This window comes from Symphalangus syndactylus, chromosome 21 (assembly GCF_028878055.3).
Source record: "Symphalangus syndactylus isolate Jambi chromosome 21, NHGRI_mSymSyn1-v2.1_pri, whole genome shotgun sequence".
NCBI lineage: Eukaryota > Metazoa > Chordata > Mammalia > Primates > Hylobatidae > Symphalangus > Symphalangus syndactylus.
Genome location: NC_072443.2, coordinates 37,836,015 through 37,848,125, shown reverse-complemented (window position 1 = coordinate 37,848,125; position 12,111 = coordinate 37,836,015). Strand labels below are relative to the sequence as shown.

General features: G+C 37.8%; 1 protein-coding gene across 6 annotated transcripts in view; it reads left to right on the top strand.

Moving 5' to 3' along the window:
• The window catches only part of CCDC191 (coiled-coil domain containing 191), a 107,519-nt gene extending 95,626 nt beyond the window's left edge, over window positions 1–11,893 (top strand). For all 6 annotated transcript variants that reach the window (XM_055259002.2, XM_055259000.2, XM_055259001.2 and 3 more), the window contains one exon: window positions 10,687–11,893. In XM_055259002.2, coding sequence (XP_055114977.1) covers window positions 10,687–10,885 — 199 coding nt within the window. In that variant the 3' untranslated portion in view covers window positions 10,886–11,893. The remainder of the gene's footprint in view (window positions 1–10,686) is intronic.
• The last annotated feature ends 218 nt before the right edge of the window (window positions 11,894–12,111 follow it).

Genomic DNA, 12,111 nt, shown 5'->3' with positions numbered 1-12,111 from the left:
CAAGGAATCTGCCCACCTCGGCCTTCCAAAGTGCTAGGATTACAGGTGTGAGCCATCATGCCTGGCCTCATTTTTAGACTATAAAATAGTAAGATAGTCATCCTATTTAGGATTTGAAGTTATGAAATCAGTGTAGGAATCCATGCAATCAACAAGAACCAAATTCTCAGCCAATGCCTACTTGATATAAAAGCATTGCTGTGATTTCATCTCTTCCCACTTTGCTTTTTGTTTCCCATGTTCTGGCCCCACTGGCCTTCTATAATGTTCCTCAGACAAACAAAGCTCACTTCTGCTTCAGAGCTTTCACATAACCTGATCTCATCATTTAGCTCTCTGCTTAAATGTCACCTCCTTAACCACCCTTCTTGCATCACTGTCTATCCATTAAACTGCCCTACTTCCTTCACAGCACTTAAGACACTCTGAAAGTATATAATTTACTGTTTACATGTTAAACAGAGTGGAAGCACCACATCTTGCTCATTACTGTGTTCTCAGTATATGACAGTGCTCAGTACATAGGTAACAGAGTAAATATTTGGTAAATGTATGAATAGATGAACTTTATTGCAGGAATGACACTAATATTTAAGGTCACCAGTCTTTAAAAGGGGCTTTAACATTAAAAACTTGATATTCAAAGTTCATATTCAATTTTATATGAATGAAAGAATACCATATAGAAGAGCTGTGTATGAAAGGAAAGAGAGACATCTATTGGTCTTAGGCCTGACCTTTAAGCTGCAATAACATCGAGAAAGATGATTCTCAATAAGAACGTAACTTGTAATCTTACATATCTATACCTGTATGACTTCCAGGTAATTTTATAAATCTAGCTGAGCTAGGTGAGTATTTATAATATGTCTGATACTGTCTTGTAACCATAGTTCTTAACCACAGTATGAACATGAAGTAGGTAGTAATGAAAGTCACAGACCTACACCCCAGAAAATGCATATATGCATATAACATACAACTTTACACAAAATGTCAAGGAGTTTATGGGACCCAGTTTAAGAACCCTTACTTTGGTGACCTAAATCATACTTATTGTACAATATACCCACATGTAATTATCAAGACATATTTGCCAAGCATAAAAAAATACCTAATAACATGGCCTCTGGTGCTCATAATTTGGTAGAAAACATAAAAGATTAGAGAGAAAGAGATTGAGAGAGCTAGAGAAAGGTTTACTACAGCCAAGATGAACCAGGGCTTAAAGCACCATCTAGTGCCAAAAAGGAGGCAGCCACACAGCAGGAGAACAAAAAAGAAATTAAACAGGTAAATTACAATCTCTAATCAAACATACCCACTGAAAACCAAACAAGCCAGACAGAGAAGACTGAAATAAATAAATAATCCTTTAGTGCAAAGGCATAGACATATATCCACAAGAAACAACAGCGAGTTGCCCAGGCATGGTGGGCACCTGTCATCCTAGCACTTTGGGAGGCCAAGGTGGGCGGATCACCTGAGGTCAGGAATTCGACACCAGCCTGACCAACATGGTGAAACCCCATCTCTACTAAAAATACAAAAATTAGCCAGGCGTGGTCGTGTGCGTCTGTAGTCCCAGCTACTCGGAAGCCTGAGGCAGGAGAATGGCTTGAACCTGGGAGGTGGAGGTTGCAGTGAGCTGAGATCGTGCCACTGCACTCCAGCCTAGGCGCTTGAGCAAGACTCCATCTCCAAAAAAACAAACAAACAAACAAACAAAAAAAAAAACAGAAAAAAAACCAGCAAATGGGGAACCATGACCTTCCCAAATTGACAAAGCAAGGAACCAGTGACGACTAACCCTAATGAGAAGGCAATATGTAAACTCTAACCAACACTCAAAATAGCAGTTTTAAGGAAACCCAGTGATCTTCAAGATAACAAAGAAAAGCAATTCCGAAATTTTTCAGATAAATTTAACAAAGATTTGAAAAGCCAAACAAATCTTGGAACTGAGAAATATATTTGCTGAACTGAAAAATCATTAGATGTTTTCAACAGCCAAATGGATCAAGCAAAAAAGAATTAGTGAGCCCAAAGACAAGCCACTTGAAAATACGCTATCAGAAGAGAAAAGAAAAAAGAAAGGAAAGGAATGAAGACAGCCTACAAGATATAGAAAATTACCTCAGAAGATCATATCTAAAAATTATTGGTGTTGAAGTGGGACTTGAATGAGACCAAGGGGTAGAAAGCTTATCCAAAGAAATAAAAATAGGAAACTTTCCAAAACTTGAGAAAGACATATCCAGGTATAGGAAAGTCAGAGAACACTAAACAGATTTGACCTAAACTCTCAAACGTCAAGGACAAAGAGGATCCTAAAAGCAATAGGAGAAAAGAGGCAAATAACATATAATGAAGCTCCAATTCATCTGGCAACAGACTTCTCAGCAGAAACTGTACAGGCCAGGAGAGAACAGGATGAGATTTTCAAAGTGCTGAAAGAAAAAAAAGAAAAAAAAAATGCCATCCAAGAATACTGTATCCAGCAAAGCCATCTTTCAAATATGAAGGATAGAGAAAGTTTTTCTCAGAAAAACAAATGCTGAGAGAATTCACCACCACCAGACCCATCTTACAAGAAATGTTAAAGGGAGTTCTTCAATCTGAAAGAAAAAAACACTAACACAAAAAGAAAACAGTTGACAGTAGAAAACCTACTGATAAAATTAACTACATGAACAAACCCAGAATACTCTAATACTGTAATTGTGGTGTGTAATCAACTCATAACTCTAGTATGAAGCTAAAAAGACAAATCTAGCAAAAACAATAATAGCTACAGCAGCCTGCTAAGAGGTAATATAAAACATAGAAACTAAAACAAGAAAAAGTCAAAATGTCGGGGGATTTCTAAAAAGAAAAGGCAACAAATTAAAACATACTACCTGAGAAAATTGTTTTGCCACAAGGGAAAACAGTAAGAAAGGAAGATAGGAGTTACAAAACAACCAGCAAACAAGGAAAAAAAATTGCCATAGTAAGTCCTTACTTATCAATAACTGAATATAAATGGACTCAGTTCTCCAATTAAAAGACATAGAGTGGCTGATGGATAAAGAAACAACATCCAACTATATGCTGCCTATAAGACACCTACTTCACCTATAAAGACATACATAGACTGAAAGAGATAGAAAAAGACATTCCAAGCAAGTGGAAACCAAAAACACAGCAGGAATAGCTATACTTACATCAGATAAAACTGATTACAAGTCAAAGACTATACAGAGAAATAAAAAAGGTCATTATATAATGATAAAGAGGTCAATTCAGCAAGAGGATATAACAATTATAAATATCTGTTCACTCAACATCAAGCACCCAAGTATATAAAGCAAACAATAAAGGGAGAGATAGCTGCAATACAATCATAGGGGACTTCAACCCGCCACTCTCAGTAGTGGACAAATTATCCAGAAAGAAAATCAGCAAGGAAACATCAAAGTTAAACCAGAAACCAGGCCAAATAGGTCTGACATTTAAAGAACATTTTATCCAACTGTTGAAGAATACACATTCTTTTTATCAGCACATGGAACATCCTCCATAATAAGACCATATCTTAGGCCACAAAACAACTCTCAACAAATTCAAAAAACAGAAATCGTATCAAGTATCTTTTCTGACCACAACAGAATAAAATTAGGAATCAGTAAGAGGAATTTCAGAAGCCACACAGATACAAGGAAATTAAACAACATGCTTCTGAACAACCAATGGGTCAATGAAGAAATTAAGAAAAAATTTAAAAATTTCTTGAAACCAATGAAAATGGAAATACCATAGATCAAAATCTATGGGTTACAGTAAAAGCAGTAACTTCTTTTAAGAGAGAAGTTTATAGCAATAAACACTTACATCAAAAAAGCTGAGAGACTTCAAAAAAATAAGTTAACTATGCTCCTCAAGGAAATATAGAAAAGCAAGAACAAACCAAACCCCAAATTATTAGAAGAAAGGAAATAATATAAATCTAAGCAGAAATAAATGAAATTGAGACTTTTTTGACTCAAAATCAGAAATGAAAAAGGAGACATAACAACCAAGAAATCAAAAATACAAAGAATCACTAGAGACTATTATGAACACCTACACATCAATAAACTGGAAAACACAGAAGAAATGGATAAATTTCTGGACAGATACAACCTACCAAGATTGAACAATGAAGAAACAGAAAACCTCAACAAACCACTAATGAGTAATGAGATTAAAGCTGTAATTAAAAAGTCTCACCTCAAAGAAAAGCCCAGGACCTAATGGCTTCAAACTGCTAAATTGTACCAAACCTTTAAAGAAGAACTAATACAAATTCTACTCAATTTCTTCAAAAAAAAAAAAAAAAATTGAAGAGAAGGGAATACTTCCATACTTATTCTATCAGGCCAGCATTAGCCTGATACCAAAACCAAACAAGGACATGGTAAGAAAAAAGAGAACTACATATCCCTGATGAACATAAATGCAAAATCTTCAACCAACTACTGGCAAACCAAATTCAATAACACGTTGAAAAGCACATTCACCATGATCAAGTGGGATTCATCCCAGGGATCCAAGGATGGTTCAACTTATGCAAATCAATAAACATGATACATCACATTAACAGAACCAAGAACAAAAACCATATAATTATTTCAAGAGATGTCAAAAAAAGGCATTCAATAAAATTCAACATCCTGTATGAAGAGACACTTCTCAAAAGAAGACATTTATGCAGTCAAAAGACACATGAAAAAATGCTCATCATCACTGGCCATCAGAGAAATGCAAATCAAAACCACAGTGAGATACCATCTCACACCAGTTAGAATGGTGATCATTAAAAAGTCAGGAAACAACAGGTGCTGGAGAGGATATGGAGAAATAGGAACACTTTTACACTGTTGATGGGACTGTAAACTAGTTCAACCATTGTGGAAGTCAGTGTGGCGATTCTTCAGGGATCTAGAACTAGAAATACCATTTGACCCAGCCATCCCATTACTGGGTATATACCCAAAGGATTATAAATCATGCTGTTATAAAGACACATGCACACGTATGTTTACTGCGGCACTATTCACAATAGCAAAGACTTGGAACCAACCCAAATGTCCAACAGTGATAGACTGGATTAAGAAAATGTGGCACATATACACCATGGAATACTATGCAGCCATAAAAAATGATGAGTTCATGTCCTTTGTAGGGACATGGATGAAGCTGGAAACCATCATTCTTAGCAAACTATCGCAAGGACAAAAAACCAAACACCGCATGTTCTCACTCATAGGTGGGAACTGAACAATGGGAACACATGGACACAGGAAGGGGAACATCACACTCCGGGGACTGTTGTGGGGTGGGGGTAGGGGGGAGGGATAGCATTAGGAGATATACCTAATGTTAAATGACGAGTTAATGGGTGCAGCACACCAACATGGCACATGTATACATATGTAACAAACCTGTATGTTGTACACATGTACCCTAAAACTTGAAGTATAATAAAAAAAAAATTCAACATCCTAGCCAGGACCAAAATGCCCACTTTCAGCACTTTTATTCAATATAATACTGCAAGTCCTTGCCAGAGCAGTTAGACAAGAGAAAAAAATAAAGGGCATCCAGGCCAGATGTGATGGCTCATGGCTATAATCCCAGGGCTTTGGGAGGCCAGTATGGAAGGATCACTTGAGGCCAAGAGTTCAAGACCAGCCTGGGTGACAGAGAAACTGTCTTAAAAAATATATATCCAAACTGAAAAGGAAGAAGCCAAATTAGCCTTGTTTATGGATAACATGATCTTATACTTAGAAAAACCTAAAGACTCCACCAAAAAAAAACTGTTAGATCTGATAAATTCAGTAAAGTTGCAGAATACAAAATCAACATTCAAAAATCAGTAGCATTTATTAATATATACACCAACAGTGAACAATCTGAAAAAGAAATCAAGAAAACAATCTCACCTTAATTAGCTATGAAGAAAATAAAATACCTGGGAACCAATTTAACCAAGGAAGTGAAAGAGCTATATATTGAAAACTATAAAACACAGAGGAAAGAAATTGAAAAGGACACAAACACATAGAAAGATATGCCATGCTCCTGTACTGGAAGACTTATTACAGTTAAGATAGCAATACTACCCAAAGCAATTTACAGATTCAATGCAATCTCTATCAAAATACCAACAACATTCTTCATGGAAATAGAAAAAAAATTCCTAGTATTTATATGAAACCACAGAAGACCCTGAATAGCCAAAGCAACACTGAGCAAAAAGAACAAAGCTCTAGGTATCACACTACGTGACTTCAAAATTTACTACAAAGCTATAGTAACCAAAACAGCTTGGTACTGGCATAAAAACAGGCATATAGATCAATGACATAGAATAGAGAACCCAGATTTAAATCCACACATTTACAACCAACTCATCTTTGACGAAAGTGCCAAGAACATAAAATGGGGAAAGGACAGTCTTTTAATAAATGGTGCTGGAAAAACAGGATAACTATATGCAGAAGAATGATACACAATATCACCATACACAAAAATCAAATCCAAATGGGTTATAGATTTAAATCTAAGTCCAGAAACTATGAAACTACTAGAGGAAAACATTGAGACAATGCTCCAAGACCATTGGTCTGGCCAAAGATTTTTTGTGTAAGACCTCAAAAGCACAGACAACCGGAGCAAAAATAGACAACTGGGATTACATCAAGCTAAAAAGTTTCTGCACAGCAAAAGAAACAATCAAGTGAAGAGATAACCCACAGAATGAGAGTATTTGCAAACTGTCTGTATAGTTTGGATGTTTGTCCCCTACACCTCATGTTGAAATCTGATTCTCAACATTGGACGGAAGTGGAGTCTAATGGGAGGTATTTGGGTCATGGAGATGGATTGCTTAATGCCATCCTCTGTAAATAAGTGCATTCTCACTCTATTAGTTACCAAAGAGCTGGCTGTTAAAAAGAACCTGGCACCTCCCTCCCCCTTTTTCTTTGCTTTCCTCTCTTGCCATTGGATCTCTGCACATGACAGCTCCCCTTCCATCATGAGTGGAAGCAGCCTGAAGTCCTCACTAGAAACAGATGCTAGTGCCATACTTCTTGTACAGCTGGCAAAACTGCAAGTCAAATAAACCTCTTTTTTAAAATAAATTACCCAGCCTCAGGTATTCCTTTATAGCAACACAAGTGGACTAAAATGCCATCTGACAAGGGATTAATAACCAGAATATGTAAGGAACTCAAACAACTCAATAGCAAAAAAACAAATAATCCAATTTAAAAATGGGCAAGGCCATTATAGTGGCTCACACCTATAATCCCAACACTTCGGGAGGCTAAGGTGGGTGGATAGTTTGAATCAAGGAGTTCAAGACCAGCCTGGGCAACATGGCAAAACCCCATCTCTACCAAGAAAAAAAAAAAAAAAAAAACGAAAAAAAACAAAAATTAGCCAGGAATCATGACATGTGCCAATAGTCCCAGCTACTCGGGAGGCTGAGGTGTAAAGAATCTCTTGAGTCCAGGAGGTGAAGGTAGAAGTGAGCCAACATCACACTGCTACAGTCCAGCCCGGGCGACAGAGTGAAGCCCCGTCTAAAAAAAAAAAAAGAGGTGAGGGGAAAGATCTAAATAGACATTTCTCAAAAGACATACAAATGGCCAAAAAGTGTATGATAAAATGCTCAGCATCACTAATTATCAGAGAAATCCAAATCAAAACCACAATGCGCTATCATTTTATACCAGTAAAATGGCTTTTATCAAAGACAGTGAATAACAGATGCTGGTGAGGATATGGAGAAAGGGAAACCCTCATACACTGTTGGTGGGAATGTAAATTAGTACAGCCACTATGGAGAACAGAATGGAGATTCCTGAAAAAACTAAAATTAGAACTATCATATGATCCAGCAATTCCACTAATAGGTGTATCTCCAAAAGAAAGGAAATCAGTATATCCAAGAGATATTTGCATGTCCGTGATTATTACAGCACTGTTCACAATAGCCAAAATATGGAATCAACCTAAGCACCCATAAGTAGATAAATGCATAAATATGGTATATACACAAAATGGAATATTAGTAATGAAAAAGAATGAAATCCTGTCATTTGCAGCAACATGGATAGAAGTGGAGGTTACTGTGTTAAGTGAAATAAGTCAAGCACAGAAAGACAAATACCACATGTTCTTACTCATGTGGGAGAGCTAAAAATGTGAATCTCATGAAGATAGAGAATAGATTGGTGGTTACCAGAGGCTGGAAAGGGTAGAGGTTGGGAGGTGGATGAAGAGAGGTTGATTAATGGGTACAATATACAGTTAGATAGAAGCAATAAGGCCTAATGTTCAATAGATCAGTAGGGTGACTATAGTTAATAATAACCTATTGTACATTTCAAAATAACCAGAAGAGAGTAACTTGAATGTCCCCATGGTAAATAAAAGATAAATATTTAAGGTGATGGATATCCCAAATGCCCTGATTTGATCTTTACACATTATAAGAATGCATAAAATTACATGTACCCCCTAAATATGTATATTATGTATCAATAAAAATATAAAAAGATAGCTATAGATATGCTATTAAGTGCCAAACCAGTGATCATGAATATGTTTTAGGAGTTCAGGGAAAGAAAGAGAAATGTAGGCAAGGATGATCTAGGAAGATTTCACCCAAAGGGGAGAACATTTTTCAGTTAGGGTAGAACAGCAGGAGCTAAAATGCAGAAGTCAGAAAACAGGAGTGTAGCCAGAAGAGAGAAGTGAATGGCTGAAAACGGGAGACAGGGTCAAGGACTGGGAGTGTGCCCACAGCTGAGCACAGGAAGCTGTAAATGGTGGACTGAATGGATAAAAGCAAGCAATGAAGCAAATCCATTCCTTGGAGCCTTTTTTTTTCTTTTTTCTTTCTTTTTTTTTTTTTTTTTTTGGAGACGGAGTCTCACTCTGTTACCCGGGCTGGAATGCCATGGCTTGATCTTGGCTCACTGCAACCTCCACCTCCCAGGTTCAAGTGATTCTCGTGCCTCAGCCTCCCAAGTAGCTGGGATTACAGGCACCCGCCACCATGCCGGGCTAATTTTTGTATTTTTAGTAGAGACAGGGTTTCACCATGTTGGCCAGGCTGATCTTGAACTCCTGACCTCAAATGAGCCACCTGCCTCGGCCTCCCAAATTGCCAGGATTACAGGTGTGACTCACCGCACCCAGCCATGCCTTTTTTTAAAGCAGTACCTCCACCAACAAAAATCAACATTATCAAAAATATTAACCAACAGCCATAAAATTAATGAGGACTGATGTACATTCTGGGACTTCCTCAGATGGTCAAGAGGCCAGAACAAATCCCATCTCTGCCTATAGTTGTGAAAATACAAGCTTAACTACTCTGCACTTCGTTTCAACACTGTAACTCCACACACAGCACAGCATGCTATTCTTGCTTCTTTGCCTTTACTCAAGATGTGCACTCCTCTAGGAAAGCCTTTTGCCTGACAAAAATTCAGTTCAGACATCATCTTCAAAAACGTCTGCTCCTCACCACCGGACTGGGCATTCCTCTGTGCTGCTCTCCACTGCTGTACCTTCCCACTATGTGGAAACTCTGGTCACCTGTTTCAGCCTCTCCTGGGGCAGACGGTACCTGGCTTACCTTGATGCCCCTAGTGTTCAGCTGTGGTGGACACTAATAAATCCTAAAAGGCCATTGCATGCCTCCCTGTGACAGCGGAGACACTCAAACAAGCAGTCTTCCATACCATGTTTCCAGAACCTGATGTTAGGGTATTTTTTCTCAACTAATATTCCAAGACTGGTTCTTTGTTGTTATTGCTGCTGTTGGAGGTGAGGTTACCAGCAGGCTTTTAAAATATGTCTATGCACTGAGGCCTCAATGCCTGTAACTTTGGCACATTCTGCATGCAATTTTCCATCATTTTTGCGTTGAGGGTTGTGGTTTCTGAATCCCTTGCCAGCATCACTGGTCCTGGCATGGGTACAATATGTATGCTGTAATCAGATCAACTCAGGAGTGTGCCTCGTAGCTTGCATTACTGGAAGCCATTTGGTGCTCTGCTCAAATGTCACCACCTCAGACAGTTTCCTTGACCACTCAATCAAAAATAAAAATAACTGGCCAGGCACAGTGGCCCACACCTGTAATCGCAGCACTTTGGGAGGCCGAGGCAGGCAGATCACTTGAGGCCAGGAGTTCAAGACCAGCCTGGCCAACATGGTGAAACCCTGTCTCCAATAAAAATACAAAAAAAAAAATTAGCCAGGCATGGTGGTGGGCACCTGTAATCCCAGCTACTTGGGAGGCTGAGGCACAAGAATCGTTTGAACCCAGGAGGCAGAGGTTGCAGTGAGCCAAGATTGCACCACTGCACTCTAGCCTAGGTGACAGAGCAAGACTCTTGCCTCAAAGAAAATAAATAAAATACAAATAAAAATAACCTATCAGTCACTCTCATTCCCTTTTGTTGCTTTATTTTCTTCACAGCATTTCACACTGTCATAATCCCAATTGTGATTTCCACACCTTTTATACAGCATTTTATTAACATAAGAATTATTTTTATAAAGTTCTTAATGTGCTACAGATGGAAAGCCAACTTTTTCTCAGCATTTCACTTTTTTCTTTCTTTATTCTTAAAGGAGGATCCTCTGGATCACATTTCGGACATGGAAGAAGTTTGTAAAATTTATGAAAGAGGAAAGAGTAAAAGAAGAAAGGCGACAGCAACTTCGTAGGAAGGTAGTTGAAATTCTTCCAGACTTCCAGATGCCTGGAAGGGACCATGAGCTATACCAGCAATCAGATACTTGGTCCTCGAGTAAGACAAGTCTTTGGTGAACCAATGAGCCAGATTAGTGTAATATTTAGGACAGGAAGCTCGACTAGTCTGTATGTGTGTTATCTCCACCCACCCACACACGTACATACATACACCTGGTTTATTCTCTACGAGCTACTTCTTAGATCAAAGGAATTATTTTGAGAATTTTTATTCCCTTCTTTGACTTTTCCTGGATTGCTAGTCATTCACTATAGCATTTATCACAGTGGGATCATCCAAAGGAACATTCTAGAGATCCTCTGTTCAAATATATCCTATATATTTTTAGCATAGTAAACTTTAAAAAGGACAAGTGTTTGCCTGACTGAGCTGTGAAGAAAAATGTGTCCATATAGCTTAACATGAGTTGTTGATAAACGTGACCTTAATTAAATAGAAATAAAAAGTAGTGAGTACTTAGAAAAGGAAAGGAGACCAAGGCACTCAGTCTTCTAGTACATTAGCATCAGCGACAGGCACCCTACCAGACCTTGTCCATTTTAACCACCTGAAGGCAGACTATGTATATGAAAAGGTTCTCTACACAGCTGCTGCAGAGGATAGCAGCTTATCCTGATTTCAGAGAAACTGAGGCACCAGAGATGCACCTTGATAAGCATGAAGGAAATTCCAAAAGGTAATAACTATCATGACAGTCCAGCAATTCATTATCTGTTCATGCTCCCAACTGTAACCGCTGAATAATAAACTCAGTTTGTCTTCTAGTGCTCAGCTCAGTTTGATCTAGATATTGAGATACCTATCTTGAATTCAAAGAATGTTTTCATTTTTAAGGTGCTATAAAGACTGATACAATACTCTCTTCTGTGAATTGTGTTAGAGAATTACCTGCTAGAAAAATAATTTTTCATTATAAAATACACATGTATTATAACAAATTCAAGTAGTCCAGAAATGCATATTGTAAAATGAGAAAGTCCTGTGCAGTCCTGAGATGATTACCCTTATTTGGTGTGCTGAAAATTTGAGTTGACAAAATAAAATTCTGTGGTTTTTTAAGTGAATATTCTTGTTATTGTCTCGTACTTCCTAGAAAGGATATCTAGCTGTACCACCTGCTACATGACTTAAGATACTTTTGTCATGGAGGATGTGTGATAGGACCAAACACCTTGAATTGAACTTTATTTCTTCTACGATACGCCTGTTCCCACACAGCTTTTCCTTTAATAGGATTATACAGTTGTCATTAAAAAAAAAAAAAAAAAGAAAAAAGAAAAAC